At 37.2% G+C, this 22,966-nt stretch overlaps 1 protein-coding gene across 7 annotated transcripts in view; it reads left to right on the top strand.

Moving 5' to 3' along the window:
- pcm1 (pericentriolar material 1) overlaps positions 1–22,966 on the top strand; it is a 64,733-nt gene that overhangs the window by 16,253 nt on the left and 25,514 nt on the right. For 3 of the 7 annotated variants that reach the window (XM_007892808.2, XM_007892810.2, XM_007892809.2), the window contains 19 exons: positions 1,053–1,169; positions 1,445–1,627; positions 3,433–3,610; positions 5,424–5,533; positions 6,922–7,135; positions 8,642–8,840; positions 11,108–11,293; positions 12,536–12,696; positions 12,940–13,181; positions 13,849–13,994; positions 15,097–15,226; positions 15,675–15,809; positions 16,007–16,197; positions 16,626–16,859; positions 17,342–17,561; positions 18,801–18,946; positions 20,798–20,985; positions 21,478–21,655; positions 22,033–22,399. In XM_007892808.2, the coding sequence (XP_007890999.2) occupies positions 1,053–1,169; positions 1,445–1,627; positions 3,433–3,610; positions 5,424–5,533; positions 6,922–7,135; positions 8,642–8,840; positions 11,108–11,293; positions 12,536–12,696; positions 12,940–13,181; positions 13,849–13,994; positions 15,097–15,226; positions 15,675–15,809; positions 16,007–16,197; positions 16,626–16,859; positions 17,342–17,561; positions 18,801–18,946; positions 20,798–20,985; positions 21,478–21,655; positions 22,033–22,363 (3,489 nt within the window). In that variant the 3' untranslated portion in view covers positions 22,364–22,399. The remainder of the gene's footprint in view (positions 1–1,052; positions 1,170–1,444; positions 1,628–3,432; positions 3,611–5,423; positions 5,534–6,921; positions 7,136–8,641; positions 8,841–11,107; positions 11,294–12,535; positions 12,697–12,939; positions 13,182–13,848; positions 13,995–15,096; positions 15,227–15,674; positions 15,810–16,006; positions 16,198–16,625; positions 16,860–17,341; positions 17,562–18,800; positions 18,947–20,797; positions 20,986–21,477; positions 21,656–22,032; positions 22,400–22,966) is intronic. The other 4 variants (XM_042342278.1, XM_042342269.1, XM_007892811.2 and 1 more) reach the window with 4 other exon arrangements.

Raw genomic sequence — 22,966 nt, forward strand, 5'->3', positions numbered from 1 at the left:
CTTTTTGTAGCCTCCATTTCCCTTTTCACCACTTGATGTTGGTGGCTCTTGTTGGGTACAATTTCACAGATACTCAGGTGGCTATTCTGTGAATATAGACTTTTAGCAGGTCATTTAACCATGGGATATATTACAACTTAAATGTGATATGATTGCTATCCACATCCACTTATCCATTTCCAGCATTGGTTACTATTAATAATAGTCATCCTTAAATTTGATCTTGTGCCTCTCACATCAGGAGGACATCTCAAAGCACGAGAGGAAGTGCTGTAAAGTGTAGTGACTGGACAAACCACGGCAGCCAATTGTGCATAGCATTGTCCCTCAAACAGACATGGATTGGGTGACCAAATTATCTTTTTTTTAAGGGATTATTAGTCCCAGAAATGTGATCCGCCAGTCGACTAAACAAGTTGGTTCTACTTGCTGCAAGGTAAGCAGAGGTGTGTGGAGTAAGGAAACTTGCCCAACATTTCGCCCTGCTGGAAATCAAACCCAGGTCATCTTGCTTACCAGGTGTTTTAGCCACTAAATTACAGGACACCTGGAATTTAAATCTGACAATTAAAAAACATCCATTACTAATTGAGGTCAATACTATTGTGGATAAACAGTGTGGATAATTAGATATGTAAAATGCAAATTGGTGGCAGTCCTAACTTAAAAAAAATTCTGCCATCAGGAGTTATACTTTCACTTAATACTTAATACATTCAGTGCCCCCCCCCTCTCTCTCTCATCTCTCTATCTTTTATTCTAAATAATAATGAAGTATCCCAAATTAGGGGTAATCTATCCTAAATTAGGGGTAATCTAAATCCAGTGCCTAGTGGGTGCAAATTCACAGCAACATTCTGCTTTCAGCGAAGTAGTTGATTGGTGATCTTGCTGAAAGTCCATGAGAATGAATGGCATAGGAAATGGGGAAAATGCCATTGAAGTAAAATAATTCAGTAGCAGATGTTATTGTTCTGTGTCATTGATAACTAAAATCATTAAATTTATTGCATGAATCTGCTAACTTGATTTTTCAATTTAAAATGTTTCAGGCGAGAGAGAATGAAGAAGATGAAGTCGGCACAACAGATTCAGCTGTTGGTTCTGGATCTGTGGCTGATAGCACATCTCTGAATATAGATGTACAATCTGAAGCATCAGATGCCACGGTAAGTTCTAATGTATTTATTGATAAGCTCCATAAATAACTGGTTTTAAAATACTTGAAGTTAATAGACAATTATAAAATGCAGACTAAATTTTAGTACTAGGTTGTAAGCATTGAGACGACAGGTTACGCTGAAATATTTTCTTCACCTTTTGTTTTTGTTGTGAAGGAAGTGTGTTTAAAGTTAGACCAGATTTTGTGTAAAAGCTGTTTTTTTAAAGCTTTCGTTAGTGATTTAATTATTCACGAATGTCTTAACTAAACTGTTTGATAAAGGAGGCATCTCATAGTCTGAGAGTTCGGCCCCGCATTGAGGACAATCTAGGAAATACAGCCTCACAAGCACAGGGTTCTTCAGTTACTTCAACTCCAAAAAGGGAAACTGACAGGCTTGGTCTGAATGACAGGCGATTCTGGCATAATAGGATTAATGGCCAAGAGCATGGAATTTCCTCCAAGGTACCATTTCATTGCATAGTCTGTGAAACTTCTAATGCATTAATCGTTTCAAATCTTACAGTTAACCCTCTCCTGATCCTTCCTTACTTTGAACATTTTACACTGTTTCTGCCATTAGAGAATGTAAAATTGCATGTTAAAATTAAGAGTGAAAGAGTTGGGTTGAACTAATTTAATATATAAACACTTGGAATTTAAAGGATGGCAAAAATGTACCAGCTGAAATAAATGTTATATCATTTATTTCAAGTTCTCGTTTTACACTGAGAATTTGTCAATATTACAGTCTTCACGCACACCCTACTACATCAAGTATGAACACTTGTACATTGTTTATTACTAAAAGAGAAGATGAGGGAGATGGTCGTGCTGTGTAAACATGGGTACTAAAGTTTTGCAATTGGGATTCTGATTTAAATTGGATTTGAGGTGTGTGAAATTTCCTCTGGAGCCAATCTTTGTCAAAAAAATTGCTTCTTGGAGAAAAAGAAGATCTGTGTCCATTGCTTAATTTCCCCTGTCCTCAGCATTTTATTACAAACATGTCACACCTCCACCAACTAACCTATTCTGCAATTATACATAAAGTGAATTATTGATTCATAACTCATTTTGTTCATATTTGGATCAAATATTGTGCTCTATGTGATATTTATCACTTCAATGCATTCCTTTGCCTTTGCCTTTCCCCCTCCCCTTCCCGTGATGTTCTCAATTGTGAAGCCTGAGAAGCTGGCCAGTTAATTTGAGGATTTTTTTGAGTCAGATTTTCCTAAAAACTGGTATCCTCCGAGCCAGCAAGTGAAGACTGAGCAAGAAGCACAGTCGTTCTCAAACTTCACCATTGAGAAACTTGTGTAGGGAAGCTATTTCCTTTTCAGTGTGCATTGTATGGACCACAAGTTTTGGCTGTAGTTGATTTCAAGGATGTTTTCCTTTCTTGGCACTTTGACCTCAGAGATGAGGCTTCAAGTTCATGAAAAAACTACCACTGCAAAGTACTTCTCCTTTGACCATATCTTTGCCTCTAGGGTATTGAGAAAATTGTTTCATCTTGTAGCAAATCTACATTTACGACACTTGCCCCTTTGTCTGTATTTAATTAACTAATTTAGGTGTCTGACTGAGTGACACTTTGGTCAGCTTTGATGGGTTCTTTTTCCTTGGAGCTCTTTACTCATAAATTGTGAAAAAGACTTTCTGCATTGAAACTGAAGCTTTAGGAAATCAACCCTTTTATGTAGCACTGAAGAGGTCACATAAGTGACATAACAAATAATGGTAAACATCTTAAAAGGCTTGTGTTTTTAAAAGTATTTCCATAGATAACTGAGTGAGCTATATCTCATGGTTACTTACCAGCATTGCTATTTGAGAGGCATAGTAGCCTCCCTATATTCTTGTCTCAAAGTGAGTGTCTGAATTTAATTCAGACTTCAGTTCCAGACTTGTTTCATTTCCTTCACTGGTAAATCAGAAAATTAATGTTTACTATCAGATCTGTGATCCTTTCTCTTTTGATTCTTCACAGCACTTCAAATCTGAGAGCAAATCAAGGATTCTTCTCGTTTATGCCCTATGGTACAGGGGTTGTCGTTAAACATGTTGAACAAAGTAGCTTATTGATTAGTGATTTTTGTTCATTGTTGTGTTGCAGACAACCATTTATTTTGTAAGAAATTAAACAATACAGTATTCTGGTACAAAGTTGTGGTTCATTTATTTGCAAATATTTTACAAATTGCATATTACGTTTTTCGATAAACTGCAGACTGTATTGACTAGTTCATTTATGTTTTTTACAGACAGATGATCAGCGTCATGATGCAAAAGAAGAGTTGGAGAACTTGAAAAAGCAACATGAACTTCTGAAAAGAATGTTGCAACAACAAGAGCAACTAAGGGCACTTCAGGGCAGACAGGCAGCACTTCTGGCACTGCAAAACAAAGCCGAGCAGACCATAGCTGGAATGGATGAGTCTGGTATGCAGAATCAGATTCCAACGTTTAAGTCATTTGGTTAATAAGCTTTCTATAATGAAAACTGGCAATTATGAGAGAAAGCCATAAAAGAGGATTTTGTGGTGGGAAATTTACCAAAAACATGCATTTAAAAATGCTCTTTGTGTGGGTACTGTCTTGGAGTGTCTTAACATGTCGAGGTTGATGTCAAGCCGGGGAGAGTGGGTAGGTGACGATCACAATTGAATACAGTGCTTCATACAGTTCTGTGCCAGCTCCTGAGTTCTTTTGACTGATTTAACAATGCACTAAGTTCCCTCTTGATGCAAGATGAAATCTGAAATGTGGGAGACACTGCTGGAATAGTTTGGATGAGGGAAGAGTTATTTATTTAAACCAAATAATTTTCTTTATCGAGCCCCAGTTTGGAAATTTAAGCTCCTAGATTAAACTAACACTCCAGTGCATTGCTGGAGAAACTGTTGTTGGAGGTGTTCTTCAGACAAACCGTTCAACCCATCTCCCTGTTCAAGTGGATGTTAAAGATCCTATGACATTGAGGCACCAATATTTAAGATAAATTGGTCATTCACTTAGCTGTTTGTGCAGCGTGTGCAAATTAGCTGCTGTATTTGCCTATGAATAAGATCTTGAATACACTTAAAAATTAGTCCCTATATCAAATGCAAGAATAATTATTATGTTGTGCTTGGTTTAATAAGAGGATCAATCAATACATTTCAGTCAGTTGTTAACTGCAATATTATTCAAATGCTGCTGGTTGCCAAATTGAAAAATGCCAACCTTAGTCACAATTTACTTTTTTGGGGTTGTAGTTACATATGTTGTGGCTAGTAACACTAAGTTTCTTTCAGTTCCGTAATATACCACACCAACCTGCATTTATATAACGCCCTTCCCACAGGATAGTGTCACAGTACGCTTAATAGTAGACGGAATTTGACGCTGAGCCAGAGAAAAGGGAAGTGACTAGACACGGTTGAAGAGGGAGAGCTTCAGCTGCAATCTGAAGTCTGGCAAGGAAGGGATAAGACAGAGGGATTGAGACAGAGTTCCAAAGATTTGGGGGAGCAGTGGCTGAAAGCATAGCTGCTGATGGTGAAGTGGTGGGAATGGGGCAGTTGCAGGCTGGAGCCAGTTGAGCAAAGTGGGCGGGTAGAGGAGTGGGGTTTCAGCGGGTTGGAGGGGTAGGGAGATGCTGGAGCATTAAGTGATTTGTACATGAATGAGGTTCTTGAAACAAAACTGTTCTGTCATGGAGAGCCAGTGGAGCCTGGCAAGAACAGGGTATTGGGGGTTTGGAGCCTGGTATGGATGAGAACAGATGCAGCAGAGTTTTCAATCATTAGGATTTTAAGAATGGTAGAGTTGGGGAAACCGGCAAGGAGGCCATTGGAAAAATGTATATCAGCAAAAAAATACTGAGGAATTAGTTGGAGGAAAATAACATTTTGATGGAAAAAAATTATTGAACCTGGAAATTATTTCAGTCAGGTACAGTTTTAAAAAATATTCACTGTTAGACTGAGTAGATTTAGAGAAGTGCTTATTGTCTAGGGGTGACACTGCTCCAGTATTATGTAGAGATTTGCTGAACACCCACACCAGTCCAGACAAGACCTTGCCAAACTTAGTACCTTGGTTCCTTAGCTACTGATCCATGATACCCATGGTGCAGCCATAAATGAAGAAAAATTCAATAAAGAAAAATGTATTTCATTGGCCAACCAAAAAGGTTGGCCCTGCTGCTCTGTTGTGCATATCTTCTTGTTTCTCACGTAGATACAAATTAATATTTTTCTTTTTCCAATAGTTGTAACTGAAACAACTGGAAGTGTTTCAGGACTAAGTATAACTTCAGAACTCAATGAAGAGTTGAATGATTTGATCCAACGGTTTCACAATCAGCTTCGCAACTCACAGGTACAGACATTTTTAACGCAGCTGTCTGGGTATGAATTTGTAACAACTTTCAAAGTTTGATTTGCAGCATTTTGGATGTTGCTGTATAATACTTCCATTTGATATGGCTCCTAATCACATCAAAACTTCTCAAAGCACCAAAATGCAGTTATATAGGAAAATGCTGCTGCTCATTTTCACCATCATTGGCCCACAAACCATGTAGTTTGGTGAGGAAGAAGTATTTGTCAGGAAACTGGAGGAATTTCCTATTCTTTAAAGCCTAATAATTGCAGCAGAAAGTACTGATCGTAAGGTAACATCTCTGAAGTCGAACATTTATGATAATATAGCATTTCCTCATTATGATACTGGAGTGTCCTCCTAGACAATGTCCTCCTAGACAATGAATTTAAGTGCTGATTTGGAGCTCAAATCCACAATCCCCTGACCCGGAGGCGGGACTGCTATCAGTTGACCCAATCCAAATGCATGCTAAACCTTCTATAATATTTCTGGCTGATTGCTGCGCTTTATTCACTTGAGGCTTGAATTCATTTGGGTGTGTTGACACCCCATTCCCCTTTACACAGCCTCAAAATCTTTCTGATGGATGGATGTAACAACTGTTTGGCTGTTTTCCAGTATTTCATAGCTTCTCAAAAGCTTGCTCCAAATTTAGCACAAATATTTGATGTGACTAATTGAAAAATGATCCTATTTACAGGAATGTCCAAGTTCAGTTCTCCCAGAAGCAGAGGTCATTCTGGTTCTGTTCAGGATTAGCAAAGCTGAAGAGCTCCTTTATGGGGTTGATGGAGGAAACAATTAGGGCCTGATCAAAAATGCGAATAAGTTAGGAATAAATCAAATCGTTCAAATCGAGATTTAACATCTGTCTGATTTCACTTTTAGCCATCGGAGCTCTCTAATTGTATCTCCTTTTTTGGATATCTCTACCAGAGGGAAGAGTTGACCACTATCTCACTTGTCACTCCCCCTCATATTAAGCACCTCAGTCTTCTCAAGAGCCTTAACCTCAGATCCTTCCTATTCCTAGAAAATATAGACCAAGCAAAAAGCATGTGAAGGGTATTGACTAGTTTAATTTCTGCCTCTGTATGTTCTTGTGTTTTCTGTTTAGGGAAAACTTTTCTCTTTACCAATTTGGTTATGATTTATCATCAACGGCAAGATAATCAAATTGCTTTTACATCTACTGACTGTGAAAAGCCAGTCGGATCCCTGGAGCGTTTCCTTTATGACTCATCAATGCAGCGTATCGGGAGCTCATTTTCATATTTATAATTTCAATTTAATAATGCTATATTTGGATAAACTTTTATGGTTTAAGGAAATTTTATAAAAGCTTTTCCCAATGGAATTTTCCAAATGTTAACTTTTTTTAGTCGCAGCCCGTCCCTGACAACAGGAGACGAGCGGAATCTCTGTCTTTGACGCAAGAAGTTTCCAGGAGCAGAGATTCCTTAACTTCAGAACATTTGTCTGAAGAAAAAGCCCAACTGGTCAATAAGCTGAAAGTTTTGCAAGAGAAAAAAGAAAGAATGGATAAACTACTGGATGAGTTGCATACACTAAGAGACCAGCATCTTAACAATTCCAGTAAGTGCTTGGACAAAATCTTCAGTGTAGTGGCTTGTATGTCGATATTAGAATGACATTGCATTTACCTTTCAGCAGGAAAGTGAGGTTGCTGTTGGCTTAAGGCTGAGCTCAAAGCTTAAACAGTTTTTTCTTGTTGTCTTCAGGGGCACAATGTAAATGGAGATGTCCAGCCGTTATTGTCAGACTCTTGCAAGCAATGTTGGGTTATGTTAGTAACCACAATGTAGAGGTCTGAGTAGCTGACTTTACTGATTATATAATTGTAACTTGATTTTTTTACATCAAAGAGGGAAAATGGGGCTTCGGGAGAGGATCTAAACTTTTGAGGTGGGTAGGAGAGGAGGAAGCAGAACAGAATAAGGGACAATCGGATGGATTTGAAGTGGAAAGGTTGTGGTTAACAGAACTGACATTAAAGAGGGGGGAAGAAGTCATTTTTGAGATTGACTACAGACTTCCAGTCAATAATGAGTAACTCTGGAGTATCATATTCAAATGAAAATAAAGTGTATAAGGAATCAAATGTAATTGGTAATCTTGACTTCAATTTACACGGGATAAATTGGGTGGTCTATACTGCCAGTGAAAATATGTCTATTGTCATATCTATTAACTTAACATTTTTTGATAATGGACTGAATGATATTTATACTGGATGTGGGGAAGGACAACCTGAAAGCTTTTTAATAAATATATTCAAGGAAAACAATTGTTAGGCAAATTGTAAAACCTTGAAAGGGGAGTCATGCTTTAAACCCTTATAGAGGGAGGTACATAGTATCATCAAATTGTACATACTGGGTTTTAGGGTTGTTTCCAGCTTCTTATGACGACCTCATGCCCTGGAAAATGGTCATTTTGCTTTTTGAGGCACTGATGGGACCAGCGCTAACTTTTTTGGGGCTGAGTAAATGTGTTTCATGCTCATGGGTTTCAATGACGTGCCTTAAGTCAAATTTTACAGCATCAATTTATGTAAGAGCAAAAGATAAACCTGTGAACTGATGAAGCATTATAGGACGTTCTGAATGAGAACAATGAAGTAGCAATAAAAATGTGGAATAATAAGAGGCTATTAGAATGTTTTTATGGAAGGTAGTTGATGTCTGACAAAGTAATAGACTTCTTCAAATAATTGACTTGGTGCACAGGGCACCTCAGCAGATATTATAAAGTTAAAATTTAGGAAAACCTGTGGTAAAGTGCTGCTCAGCTAATTGATTGACAAGGAATAGAATGGGGTGGGGGAGGTAACAAAGTGGATCAGAAATTGTCTGATGAGAGGATGGAAAGAATAGCTATATGTGGAATTCTACCAGTATTAAAGGAGATGGCAAGCAGAGTACTTAAGGTGTTGTTGTTAGGGCTTCTATTGTTTAGATTATACCTTAGAGCAAGGTGGGTAGCCCACCATTAAAAGTAGATGTGCAAAGTAAACATCCAGTCATTATTGAGTTTATTCCAGCGATCCTAAATTTTGGTCGTTGTTCATTTGTTTTCTAGTTCCATCAAGTGGCCCTGTTGCATCTGGCTCATCTCAGAGAAGCATCGATCAAAGCACAGCTGCAGCACCAACTGGAACAGTTGCTTTAATCAATAGAGAACCCAACAGCATGGCCTCTTCAGTCTGTGTTTTGGATTCCATAGCCTCACATCATGAGAGTGACGAGGAGGAAAATCCTAACCCCAGGGAGAAACTGAAGTATGACTTAGAGCATAATTTAGTTAAAACCCATTGAATGCATCAAAAGTTTTGCAGTTACTATCTCTGGTCAGAATACACTCACTTGTGTTGCTATGGCCCTTCTTATACACAATGAGTTGCAGTGAATAGTTCAATTGAGGACTCTTCAGTGTAAAATCTATTTATTATGATTTGCTTCCTGATGACAAATCTCACATGGACAAGTATTCCTGTGTGAGAACTGTTTGAATTTACTTTTGTGGTTTTGTTACATTCAGAATTTATTTCAGGGTAAGTAATGTGGACAACTTCTTAGTTTCTGGTGCTTTCTATCCTTTCCCAGCACCAAAGAAATTGTCCAATTATGTCTTCTAGTGCTGCAACTAGAGCTAAACTTTACAATGCTAATACTATTCTGAGAATAACAAATAACCATAAGATTTTATTTCTGCTTCAAAGAGCTCAACATTCATACAGTATAGATTTAAAACATAATATTTTCTGTTAGGAATCTAGAACTTCAAAACTCATACATTTTAATAACTAGAAGTCCAAGTTATTTTTGGTGCCTTGTTCCTCTTTCTGATTTCTCTCCTCTTAATAGAATCCAAAAGTCAGGAGCTATTGTTGAATTTGCTCAAGATCTTGGTTTGGCTACTGTTGGAATATTGTGCACAGTTTTCGTTACCCCATGACAGGAAAATATAAATGCAACAGAAAAGGCAAAGCATAAATTTATGAGCTTGTAACTAATGATGAGGGCCATCAAGGATGAGAAGAGATTTTAAGTTTATGGAGATTCATTGAAAAGTTAGGGCTGTTTTCACTGGAGCTGAGAAGGTTAAGATGTGACCTAATGGATGCCTTTGTGATTATGAAGGGGTATGATAGAGTAAATAGTAAGAGGTTATTTCTATTGGTCGGTGAGTTAAAAACTAGATGACACAAATCATTTTTTTTAAATTAAAAGATTCAAAACAATTTCTTTACTCAGAAGGTGGTAAGACAAGCATTATCGACCCAAACTGGAGTAGAAGTAGATTTCATAAGTTGTTTGAAAAGGGATTGGATACATTCATGAAGAAGAATATTAAAAGGTAATGGGAGCAAACAGGAGAGTAGGAATGGATTGGTTCATATGGAGAAAATCTCTCAACAAAATTACATTTATATCGCGCCTTTCATGTCAGAAGGATGTCACAAAATGCTGGGAAGTAAGTGTTTACAATCAAGCAAGGTGGAGGGCAAAAAAAATTCTTAATAATAATAATCAGTCTTGAGAGGCTGAATCATTTCATTCTTCTCTGTCATAAAATGCCTGGCCTCTTCTCAATTGGAGCTAATATTAGCAACTCAGTAGAGTGGCAGATCACAGGTGCAGATCCACACCCAGTACCTCTGGTGGAGCTTTAGTCTACACAGATGTGCCATCCTACTGAAGTCTAAAAATATGTTGCAGCTGCTATCCTAAAATTATATTTGAAATATGCCTTGCATTGCTATCTAAGGTGTTTGCAAGGGAAGAGATGTGAGCAAGGTGATCAAATGAGTATCAGTGACTAGCAGTATGTCACTGTCTTGAGACTTCAGAGGACCCCTAACTAAAAAGCTTTTATGGCTAAGATCAGTAACAGCCAAAGCAGCTTGCCTTTTGATGAAAGTGGCTGTGTACAGTCAATTACCTTTTAAAGTTTAAATTATTAAAATGTGTTTATAAGTAATCAATCCATATTTACTTTTGTGTATAGTGTATGAGTGCTCTGCATTGCAGATTTTGAAAAAGAGCAGTAAAATTTGAACAGGTGTGCTTGACAGGTGGAGGCATGGGAATGCAAGCATGGTAAAATGTGTAAACCTAGACCCCAAATTAACAGTGTACAGGTAAAAATGATGAATTGAGTTCATAAAAATATTAAGTGTTTTGGTTTCTTGTCATTAAAGTGATATTGGCCATTGTACTTAATATTTTACGTGGATCAGAAATTTAAAACTGGTAATTTAGAGGAATTGCAGCATATCTGCGGCATTATGGCAATATCTACAGTTTCTCCACAATTTCAAACGGGTTCTGCTCACATTGTTATACTTTTTAACAAAAAAAATATTGTAACACGATATCAGGCGTTTGAGAGAGAATAACTTGCAAATCTACCTATCAAACTTCGTAGTTGTTAAATCAATATTGAGTAAAGAGTTTCCACTCACTAAATTTAAAATAGTTTTTCTTTAATTTGTGATCGAGTCCAATTGCACCATGATGAGTTATATAAAAATTATTTACTCAGGAAATTGAAAGAAGTTCACAAACGGCTAAATGAGTTGCGTGAATTGGTTGATTACTACCAGCAGACTTCAGATATGATGACTGATGCTGTTAATGAAAACACAAAAGAGGATGAAGATGATGAGACTGAGGAAGAATCTATGTACTACTCCGATCAGGAAAATCCAGAAACTGTTACGAACATCAGGTGGGCAAAACTAAAATTGAGTTTGAATCTGATTATTGGATACGTGTTGCTACTCATTCAATTGGTCTACCTTGGAAAAGCAACTTTGATGGGACAGAAGAAATGGAGGGACAATCTATTGCTAGCTATTTTGTGATTAAACTTGCTTCACCAGTGAGTTTAATCATAAATAAAATGTGCTGCACGATTAGGTGTCTTGATTTAAGTTGTTGTAGTATCACCATCATCGTCTCTCTACTGTATCTTGTGATTGAGCTCAGCTCAAATTAACCCAGATGCTCTTGGAGGTTGTGAATCTGACCAAGAAGAGAAGAGCTTGTGCACACCTACTAAGAATGTTTGATAACAATAATCCTTGCATTTCATATTAGTACCTTTCATGTCAGGAACATGTCTCAAAGCGCTTTAAAATATACCCTGTAAAGTGTAGTGGCTGGGTATTCTGGAGGCGAATACTACAGCCAATTAGCAATGACCCACAAACAATCGTGAAGAGTTCATGATTGTTTGTGGGACATTGCTGAAGGGCAAATTGGCTTTATGGGACATTGCCATTGGCCAATGTCACACCAGGTGAAACTCTCCTCAGTTTAACCTCTCTGAAGGATGTCACCTCTGGTAATGTAATACATACCCCTGCACTGCATTGGAATCTCAACCTAGACTTGTGAAGCTTCAACATGGGGCTTGAACCCTTTCATATCTTGGAGGCAGGAGTGCAGTTGACTGAGCCAGGCTGAAACCTGGCAGTGAAGAATTTGTTGGTCACTATTCTTAAAACTTGTTACAAAAAGTATCTTCCATTTCTACAAAACAAGTTTTGTAAAGAGTGTTTAGTGGAGCCACACTGTAGACCTAAATTAGAAGGCGGAGCGTTTACATTGCTGCTATATCTATCCATGATCTGGTTATTTCTGACCTACTTGGATCATGATCACTCATCGGGCTTTATGATCGAAGCCTCCAAACTGATAAACCAACTATATTGCCACTAGGATCTATGCCTACTACAGCATAAGCCTTTTTGTGAATTGAAATATTGGAACATGAGAGACATTTGAATTGATCCCCTCAGGTCACTGGATGTATTCTGTTGGCAGGATTAAAGCCTTCAGTACTTAATATATTTTGATTAGTATTTTTGACTTCATCTTAATTAATTGTAATGATTATGTCAATATGAGCAGTTATTGAAGACTACATTTTACATTCACATTTTAAGAACTAGTTTAACTTTTTCAGAAACCCACAAAGATGTGATAACTGGTCTGAAACCAATACTGCTTCCAGGTTGCCAGCAGTTCACGGAACCAATAACCATGATGATCGATTCCTGAACACCGACTGTGAAATCAACAATAGGCCAATAAATGTACGGAGCCTGAATGTCCCACCTGCATCAGGTAAACCTCATATAATCTCATCTTGAATGTAACATCAGTGGTTACTGGATGCTGTTTTAACACAAACTAAATAAGTAATTCTGTTGTGAAAAGGTTTACTTTATTTTTAAAGGGTTCTGAGTAAACTTTCAATGTTGTTCTTGAGCCTTGTTTTTACTGTGATTGTCTATATTGAGTCTTTACTGAATAACTTGCATATTGATGTGTTGCAATATTACAAGAATGTTTCTACTAATTATACAGATTCTCACTATAATGATAGTGAAAAAGATGATGACGACGATGAAGAAGAAGAAGATAGAGATGTTAATGAAGCACAAGAAGAGATTCAAGGGGAACTTGCAAGTGAGGGAACTGTATCAAGTCGGCGAAGTAGTTATGTTGAAGAAAATGGACAGGATCTTGAAATTCAACAGAAAATAAACAGACTAAATGCTGCTAAGCAGAAGCTGAGGCAATTGCAGGAACTTGTTGCTATGGTACAGGTAAATATCTATTTCAAGTCTGATCTTGTAACTTTTTAAGTTGTTGCTCATCTAGATATATACAAAGTATTGATAATCTGTAAGTGGAAAAGTATTTGTTATTGTACTTTTGCCCTGATCGTGTCTAAAGATGAGCATTCTGTATATATTTACAGTTCGTTGAACAGTCATTATAGCTATGATGATTATTTTCCTTCCCTCACATCACACACGTGTAGTACTTTTTCAACCGGGATTCTAAATAGTCACCAGGAGGGGATCCCTGGCTGAGACTGATTGTGACACCTAGATTGTTATTTTGTAGGGACATATTAACAATGCAGGTTGAGGAATGAACCCAGCAACTTTCTGAACTTTGTAAACATCTTGTGAAAACCTCTTGAGATAAAGAATATAATTAAAAGCAGGCAGCACAAATTTTTACAACAATTTACATTTATACAGTGCCTTTCGCAGTGGGAGAACTTTCTAAAGCGCTTAAAGGAAGGTCGTGTGTAACCAATCATATCAAATTATTTGAAGAACAGATAAAGTAGATAAGGGAATGCAGTGAATGTATAAATAGATTTTCAGAAGACCTTTGATAAGGTGCCACGTTGCTGTTTGTGGTCAAAATAACTGGCCGGTCGTATAGCTTCTCCTTGCTACCTACATTTTCTCTTTGCAGGAAGCTCCAGATGCTACTGGTGTTAATATCCCTAATGTATCTGGGCTTTCCTTAACTGGCGAAGATCAGAATAGTCAGCAACCAAACAACGCTAGAACAAATTCATCTAGAAGTCCAAAAGAAGTGACACTGGATGAAAAAGATAGGTAAGGGATTATTGCATGCTGGTTGCTTATGCTTGTCAGTCTTTTGAATGGAACTACCAATTTGGTGGTTAGATTTACCATAGAGGAGTAATTTGGTGGTGTGGACTTGAACTAAGAATAGCTGGATTGCGAATGATTAAGTTACTAGTCTGTTCTTATTGGCAGGCAGGAAAGCTTAATGTAACTGGACTCGAATTGAATCTAACTCTTGAGTTCAAAGGAACATGTTTCAAGAAATTGCACAATACAGCCCAGCCCTGTACCTGTGTGAAACAATTCATTATTTTCTTAATCGGCCTTGTAGCTCAGTGGTCAGAGTGCTTGCCTTGCAAGCGAGACACCTGGGTTCAATTCCAGGCAGGGCGAAACCTCGGGCAAGTTTCCTTACTCCACACACCTAATAATAATTGTTCCAAAACAAAGCAATAATAAATTGGTCATTTTCAATCCACGACTGTTTGTGAGACGCTGCTGTGCGCGATTGGCTGCTGCGTTTCACCCACAAATATACGGTCAATTCACTTCACAGCATATTCTATGAAGCGTTTTGAGAAGTCTAGAAGACGTAAAAAGCTCCATATCAAATGCAAGGATTATTATTGTGTTGGATCTCGTTTCATTATAATTCATTGTGAAATTATTTCTGATGCAAAGATTTCTACAATGTTCATTCTAATTGCAAAATTCTGGTTATTTCAATTGATCAAATGAGAATAAATCAACAATCTTAGAACATTTTTATATTTTTAATTGATATACTTCTGGTACAGATGAAATCTCCCCTGTGCTGCATCTTTCCTGATTGTCTTGAGGGAATTGCAGCTATCCGTCCATGTCTAAACACTGCACAGTGCAACGCATGGGAATGTTACTGCATTGACACTTGTCTCAAATTAGTTAACATACAACTTTTTCTTATTCTAATAATCCCTTTATTGAGGGGCCATCTTATTACTTTGTACAATTCTATGGTGTGACATTGTCCTGGCTCAGGGTAACTTGAAAATTTTGTATTGAGGTAACTTCTAGAGTTTGTTTCTCAACTGTAAGGGTGTGTTGAATTAAGAATAATTCTTCTCAATATGGATTTGTTATGTAACAGAGAGAAATTCTATGAAGCTAAACTTCAACAACAGCAGAAAGAACTGAAGCAGTTGCAAGAAGAAAGAAAACGGTTGATGGAGATTCAAGAGAAGATTCAACAACTGCAGAGATCATGTCCTGACCTACAGGTGGTTGGAAGCTTTAATTAATTTTAAAATGCACTATATTCAGAAGGACATTTTGGTCACTATTATATGAGTATGGTAATTTTTTTTTCACCCGACTACATTTAATTATTTTTTCTATATCATTTGATAAAATATTCCATTCTTGACTGCTGTTAAGATGTGTGCAAAAAAAGGATTTAAATATATGTTCCCTCTCAGGTTAAAAGAATAAAGTAAAATCATGTAAATTGATAATGCCACTAATTATTGGATTTTAGTGTGTAAGAATGTCATACTTAAACATTATGTAATCATTGGTATGCCAATGATGTGGTCAGATGGTTTCAAAACACATGCATGTTTCTGCTTTATAATAACTTGGCGGTTGTAATCGCTTTAAAGTATGATGGAGATTGTTGTTATATATGATTGTACACTATGTATGATTGTACTTTTTTAATGTATGCAGTTATCAACATCGAGTATAGGAAACCTGTCGAAAATAAAAGTGCCGGTGGTTACGTCTACTCCTGCAGCCAATGGACAAGGTGCAACAGCAAAGGCTTTGCCTGATCCAATTGCTGCACCGCCTCCTGACAATGAGGTAATCTCTAAATTTAAATGTGTTCTTAGATTTTGGTTTGTAAGTTGCATCTGCATTTAGGAGTTAAAATCGGACACCTTTTCAGGTATATATCATATTGTAATATTAGATTGCTCTGCTTCTTGAAATGTTGGTACATAGCCTGTTATTGTTATTCTCAAAATGTATGGCCCTGTAATTTTGTTTGTACATAATAGCTGTGGTCTGAGATGCGCCGACACCAAATCCTTCGTGAAGAGTTGCGCCAAAGAAGAAAGCAACTTGAAGCCTTGATGGCTGAGCATCAACGTCAAAAAACACTGACTGAAACCACTTCCATCACTGCCGCATCTATAAAAAGTGATGGGGCGGAAACACAGGGAACTCAGCAACTCAGCAGGACTGAAAGGTTAGAGGCAAATTTATTTGATTAAGCCTTTAACCTTCGTCACATCCATGTTTCCTAGAATTGTGTTGATTAGACTTGTAACAATTGTTAATCGTAAGGATGTTTAGATGTTCAGTGTCTCTTGACTAATAGTAACACGTAAAACTTTAAAAACTATTCTATGAATTCTGTTCCTTGCTGTATCTAGATAGCTCTTGGAACTATTTATTTTTATTAATTGCTTACAATATAATAGGTCTTTCTAATAAAATGCCCTCAAAATGAGTTGTTCACAAATTGTGCAAATTAGCTGCCATGTTTGCTTCCAATATACAGTCCCTATACTTTACAGTGATGCATACAGCACATTTTCATTAAATAAAGGTGAGCGCGCTTCTTAATGAGTTAACGTGGTGATTATTAATTCAGGCCTCTATTAATGTTGGCAGGACCACAGCTACTTGGGGCGGTTCAACTCAAGGTGCACTGGATGATGATGATGATGAAGAGGAAGAAAACATTGGTGGTGGTGGTGATGATGATGACGACGACTATCCATCTGATGAAATTGTACAAGCAGAAGAAGAAGAAGAACTTGAGACAAGTTCTCATGAAACATACACAGTTTATCCAAGTCCAACTAGAAGTCAAGGAGCACGTAATTCGAGAGGTTTTAGGCACAGGTAAAATAATACTGTGGATTCCTCCAGTTGTTTCCCAGAGATTTGTTTTTTTTATATTACTAGAATTTATATTATTGATATGATTGTACATGATATAGATACACACATTTACTTAATGTTTAAGTATGGCATTCGGCTAAATACTAAAATCCAGTAATTAGTGACATTGATTTACATGATTTTACTTTATTCTTTTAACCTGCGAGGGAACATTTATTTACATACATTTTTTGCACATATCTCAACAGTAGTCAAGAATTGAATATTTTATCAAATGATGTTTTATCAAAGCAATTTTGCTTTAAATTTGTTTCACAATTTAGACTATTATTTTCTCCTTTCTACCTCATTCCAATACCAAAATCGCAAGACTTTTGTGGTATGTACTTGATTGCAGCTTTTAAACCAGTTTTCATTGACATTTAACTGGTGGCTAAATACTTGCTGTGCTTTCCCTTCTCATCCCACACACTCTTCTGTAGGTTAAAGAATAAACAACCATATTCTGCAGATGGGAACTATCGTTCTTTTCCAAAACATAAACAACGGAATGTTAGCATGCGACGTCAAGAGAATCTGCGGTGGGCAGCAGATCTCTCCTATGTAGAGGAACGAGAACACTGGCAGGAACAAGTAAATCAATTGACCAGACAGCTGGAATTCAGTACAAACATGTGTCACACCCTAATGCAGGACCAGCAGGTAAGTTGCTGTACTGGGGGATTGTGTGTAACCATGCCTTCTTCATTCTGTTAGAACCGTAGAAACATACTCCCTTTTCCAGGGTGTTCTGCTGATAATCCATTTAATCATTCAATGACAAAAAACTGTTTTGAAGGTTTGATTGAAAATTGCTAAAGTTCAGTTAAAAGCATTTCTTTGTGATGGCACGAATCCCAACCTTGAATTGCTTTAGACAGGCATTCCTGTCTAAAGCTCCTGTGGAGTCCTGTAGCTCAGTTAGAGCACTCGCCTCGCAAGCGGCAGGGTGAAACCTTGGGCAAGTTTCCTTACGCCACACACCTGACAATAATTCCTCAAGAAAAAAAACAATAATAAATCACGACCATTTGTGGGACACTGCTGTACGAAATTGGCTGCCGTATTTTGCCCGCAAATATACAGTCAATTCACTTTACAGTCTATTCTGTGAAGTGCTTTGAGACATCTAGAAGACGTGAAAAGCGCTATATCAAATGCAAGGATTATTATTCCAAACTACAGTTAGAAAAGAGCCTGTATCATTGCTTCATAAAGCCAGAAAAGGCTGTCTGGCCACAGAACTGTTTGTGAAATTCATTAAGTTTAAAAAAAAATCAATTAAAAAAATTACTACGCCAGTTTTCCCCTGTACTGTCGTTTGTTCCTGTAACGGAAAATAATGTCTGATCAAAGAATTGATGTGCTATTTAGCAATTATTTTCTTTCATGCTGGCTAAATTCCAGCAGTACACAAACACGCAGTCTGAGGTCCCCAAACTTTGACTCTTGACCAATTTGTGGCTAATTCTCAAAAATAGAATCTCCGACAATACAGCAGTACCCCAGCATTGCACTCATGTCACCTTGGACTGTAAGCTCAACCCAAAATAAGGAGACTCCTATTCAAAGTAAATGGCCGTTGCACTCGACAGTTTGTGAAAATGTCTTGTTTGTATCTAAAAGATACACAAGCTAGCAACATAAAAGAGCTGCCAATTATTTTCTTCTGAGCATCTGTAAGTGCCCGATGCTGTATAATTGTTTGCTGAAAGTTGCCATCGAAAGTTTTATCATCTGAACCTTTTTTGTTGACTTTCTCTTGACTCCATGAGATTCAAACAAAATGTTCAATTTACAAAGGGGTACCATTTTAAAAGTTAATTCATTTTACTGACCCTTGATCATATTGCAGTTTAGTATTGTATACATCTGAAAATAATTTTCTTTATTTTTATACAGGCACTTTCTTACCTTCTGCAGACTTTCCTAACTGGTCCTTACAATATAATGCCTAGTAATGTTGGCTCACCACAAGTGCACATCATAATGCACCAGTTAAATCAGTGTTACACACAATTGGCTTGGCAACAGAACAATGTGCAAAGGTGTGTTTATGGTCTTAGATAAGTTGTGCAGAAATATATCTTAACTTTTGCTACTACTTGAAAAATTTGTAACATGGCAATTAGTTTAGAAAAGTAAGACAATTAGCATGTTTTGTAGAAAAACTGATTTGTATTAAAGTAAGCAGTGGCATTTTATAAAAGTTTTGTTTTGCACAGAAGTTTAGTGTGGGTTTCTGATACTTTATTCCTACTGGGAACGAGGAGAGTTGTCCAGCTTTGTGCGCCATTATCCAAGACTCATGTTACTCAAATCCTTATCACATGTACATAGTTAAAATATTAATGAGGACCTTCTGAATTGCTGTTTAGCTAGTAAGGGAGCCTTTTGCTGCTTTTTCATCCCTAGTTTGCCTTCAGAGTTATTGTAATACTTTTGGACTCTCGCATATGTTGCTGGTTTCCATCAGAAACACTTTTTTGGGGATGTCTACTACCCAAATAATACAGCAAAAAAGACCCAGAAGCAAAGCCACCTGATATTCAGACACATCTCGCAGCGTCTAGTACTGAGTAATGAAAATCACAAAAATAAATTATGAGTAGTGGTTGTCTCATGGCATTGCTATACTTATGAGCTAAATGTCAATTAATTTGCACAAATACAGCACATTGTTACAAGGGTCTTCTGGAAGTCCTAATGCAAGGTGAATTACTTAAAAACAATGGACACCTCTATGCTGCAATATAAAACCAACATTACTCATCACATTCATTCTTTAAATTCTTTATGATGTTGAAAAGGAGCTTCTTCCTTTACCTAACATCGACATTAATAGCTAACTCAAATGTCTGTAGAGGAAGGAAAAGAAGAATCAATTAACTATTGTTCCCTTAAAAATGCTTTTATATTACATTGCCTACAGAGGAAAATCTGTCTGCAATCCATGATGAAAAGCAAACAAAGTTCCCACTGTCACATCACAGACTCAGTCACTGTCACATTGCCAGAGTGAGTTGTCTCCATCTCCAGAATGAAAGAGTTGGCGCTGGAGTGAAAGGATGTGCATAATGCATTGTACATGTGCAAAAAACAGTTTATTTTCTGGATTGGTGCTCGGATTGCAAAACTGGAGGGAAAAAAAGGATGGGAGCAAATTGCTTAATATTCAGACACATCTCCTGGCCTTTTTAGTATTTGGTACCAATGATTGGGGAAAATTAAGTTCTGAACATTTGGTGCCTGCTTAATGTGTCTGATCTCCCCATGGTGCAAGCATCCTCTTGGAAGTGCAAGGCAAAGTCTGCAAATGGAAAAAGCGGCATTAGATTGTTGCTTCTCCCTTTGGCAGCAGACTGTGCTGCAGGACTTTGAGATATAGAACGATGATCAAAAGGCAGTGTTAAATGGGAAAGCAAACTTATTTTAGGAGGTTTATAAGGGTAGGGAGAGACCTAGCAAGGCAAAGTAGTTTTAGAAGATTTCCAGTGGATAAGGGAATGGATTAGGTGGCTGAATGTTCAATCACTACTAGTGGAGTGAAGAGGATGGGGAGCAAGCAATAGACAAGTGACAGAATTGCAGAGTATGTGGCTGGAGAAGATTGCAGGGGCATGGTGGGATCGAGTCTGTTTGAAGACCAGGACAAAATCTTAAATTTGGTTAGCGTTTTGGCAGAACCTTTTGCAGGAGAACTTGAGCTGCAGAGTTCTGGATCAGTTGAAGCGTCTGGAAAGTGGAGTTGGGGAAATGTACTTGGTGATGTGCATTGGATGGATGCAGTTCTTATATTTTTATAATTATTTTGCTGAAGATGAATCTCACCTAAGCACTGATCCAGTCTGAGGCTTGATGGTAAATGCTAAAAAAAATGTTATAATTCATCCCAACAGGCTGAAGCAAATGCTGAATGATCTCATGCATCAACAGCAGCAAGATAAGAAGCCTGGAAACCAAAGAGATAGCACAGTGCCACCACCTTCTCCCAGTGATTTTGTCTTTTCTGCATTCAATTACCCTCATAATCCTTTAAATCCTTTGTGCATGCCTGGATTTGCAAATTACTCTCCTTTGACTCCAGGTAAATGTTATGTAGAAATAGCTTTTTGAGATAGTGCAAATAAGATTGTGTAAGCAAAATGTTTAATATTAGTGGAATAGAATAGAGAATTAAAATGTGTTCAGAAGAACATAAGATATTTAAGGGCCAGAAAAGACCTTCAAGGTGAACAAGTTCATACTGTTTTTGATTGTTTTATCACAACTGAATGCGGGAAAAGGAGAGGATTTTTTTTACACACAGTTGATGGAACATTTAATGAGCCTCAAAAATGTTTACTGAAACTAATTCCATAATGTTTTAGCACTCTATTGCTCATGGTAGACGGATTTCTAAGTGAGATATATTTAGAGTAAGATCCGCAAGTGCAACTATTTTAGTATGACCTGAATGAAGAGCAAAGTGCTGTGTGACCAGAAATCTTATCCTCATCAATGAGTATTGCTTTTCCACTTTTCTTTAAGGTACAGAATGGTTTTGCAACTTACTGAAAACTTTTTTTTGCTGTTATAGGTTTCAACTTTAACCCTGTATTCCCTCCTGGGTTCCGTGAACCATCTCAAAATGTCAATGCCCAAGCCAGTGAGCAGCAACCACCTCTATCTGAACATGTCACCTCTGGAAAAACAGATTACTTGGCATTCCCCAAACCATTTGAAAGTAATTCTCCAAACTGCAGAGAGAACATATGGTACACATTATTTGACTTTGCATTGTATTTTGCTGCTTTGGCTTTGTGAAAGTATTCTATATTGTATTGGACTGTATTTGTAGTTTGATGGATGGGGTAAAGATCAGTCACTTATATAGAGAATGGTTGTACTGGAAATAATAGTTGGAAATACAAAACCTGATGCTGGAGAAGGCCAATTTCTTCTTTCTTAACAACCACAAAACACAGATTAAGTCTTAAAGAAATTTCTGTGCACCTTTGTCGCGCCATATAACATTCTCTCAGTGCTCATAAAGTGCATTAACTACTGTATTATGTTTCTATTCGGATAATTATCCAGTTCCTAATATAGATGCAAAACTTGAATATCCAAACTTCATTTTTTTTAAAATCAGGGTACAAGAAGAAGCCAAAGACGAAGCAGAGCGGAGTGAATTGGCATGGCTAACTGATACAAGTGAAAGACAGCCATCCAGACAAACCGAAGCATGCACATCTGTACCACAGTTGAATTTAAGCAATTCAAAGCAACATGTCCACGGCAAGAATAGGAGGAATTTTGAAGAGGAATCACTAGAAAGTTTTAGTAGTATGCCAGATCCAGTTGATCCCACCACTGTAACTAAAACATTTAAATCCAGAAAAGCCTCTGCACAGGCCAGTCTAGCTTCGAAAGATAAAACTCCAAAAGGAAAAACTAAGAAGTCTATACTCAGTGGCACATGAGCCAGGATATTCGCACAGGTATTACTCCTGCTTTTGGTAAGTTTGTTTTGATATGTACCTTTAAAGAATTTTTACTAAGATTGTGTATTTGGTGATTAGAATATTTTAATAGATTTTGATTCTAGTTTAATATAGCAGCTTGAAATTAGAAATATATAAGTGCTTCCTTTCGTTTCTACACTATCCTGAAAATGCCCTATGCTTCGGCAAACCTTGTGGGGCGTTATGTTCTCTGTGTGATTTTTCAGATGAACACGTGCAAGTACCAGTTGAGCACTACCAATTGCCTTAATTGTTCTCACATACTATTAAGGACAAGCCATGCATTGGAGAGGTATTTCATTTTCACCCAGAGCCAGAAAATAATTTGTCACTCCCTAGGTGTCTGGCTGCAAGTAATCCCTCGTTTGAACCATTTGCTCCTTTTTTAAAATATATATATATATATATTTCTGAAATAGTTTTATGAAACAAAGTGATTGCTATGGTTTGTTGTTTTCACTATTGGTATTGAGAGTTGCAAAATAACATGCAAAAAGCTAAACCCAGAATAATAGTTTCAAAAGTGAAACAGTAGCAGGACAAGAGAACCCAAGAAGTTTA

The sequence above is a fragment of the Callorhinchus milii genome, unplaced genomic scaffold (genome assembly GCF_018977255.1).
Source record: "Callorhinchus milii isolate IMCB2004 unplaced genomic scaffold, IMCB_Cmil_1.0 Scaffold1, whole genome shotgun sequence".
Lineage (NCBI taxonomy): Eukaryota > Metazoa > Chordata > Chondrichthyes > Chimaeriformes > Callorhinchidae > Callorhinchus > Callorhinchus milii.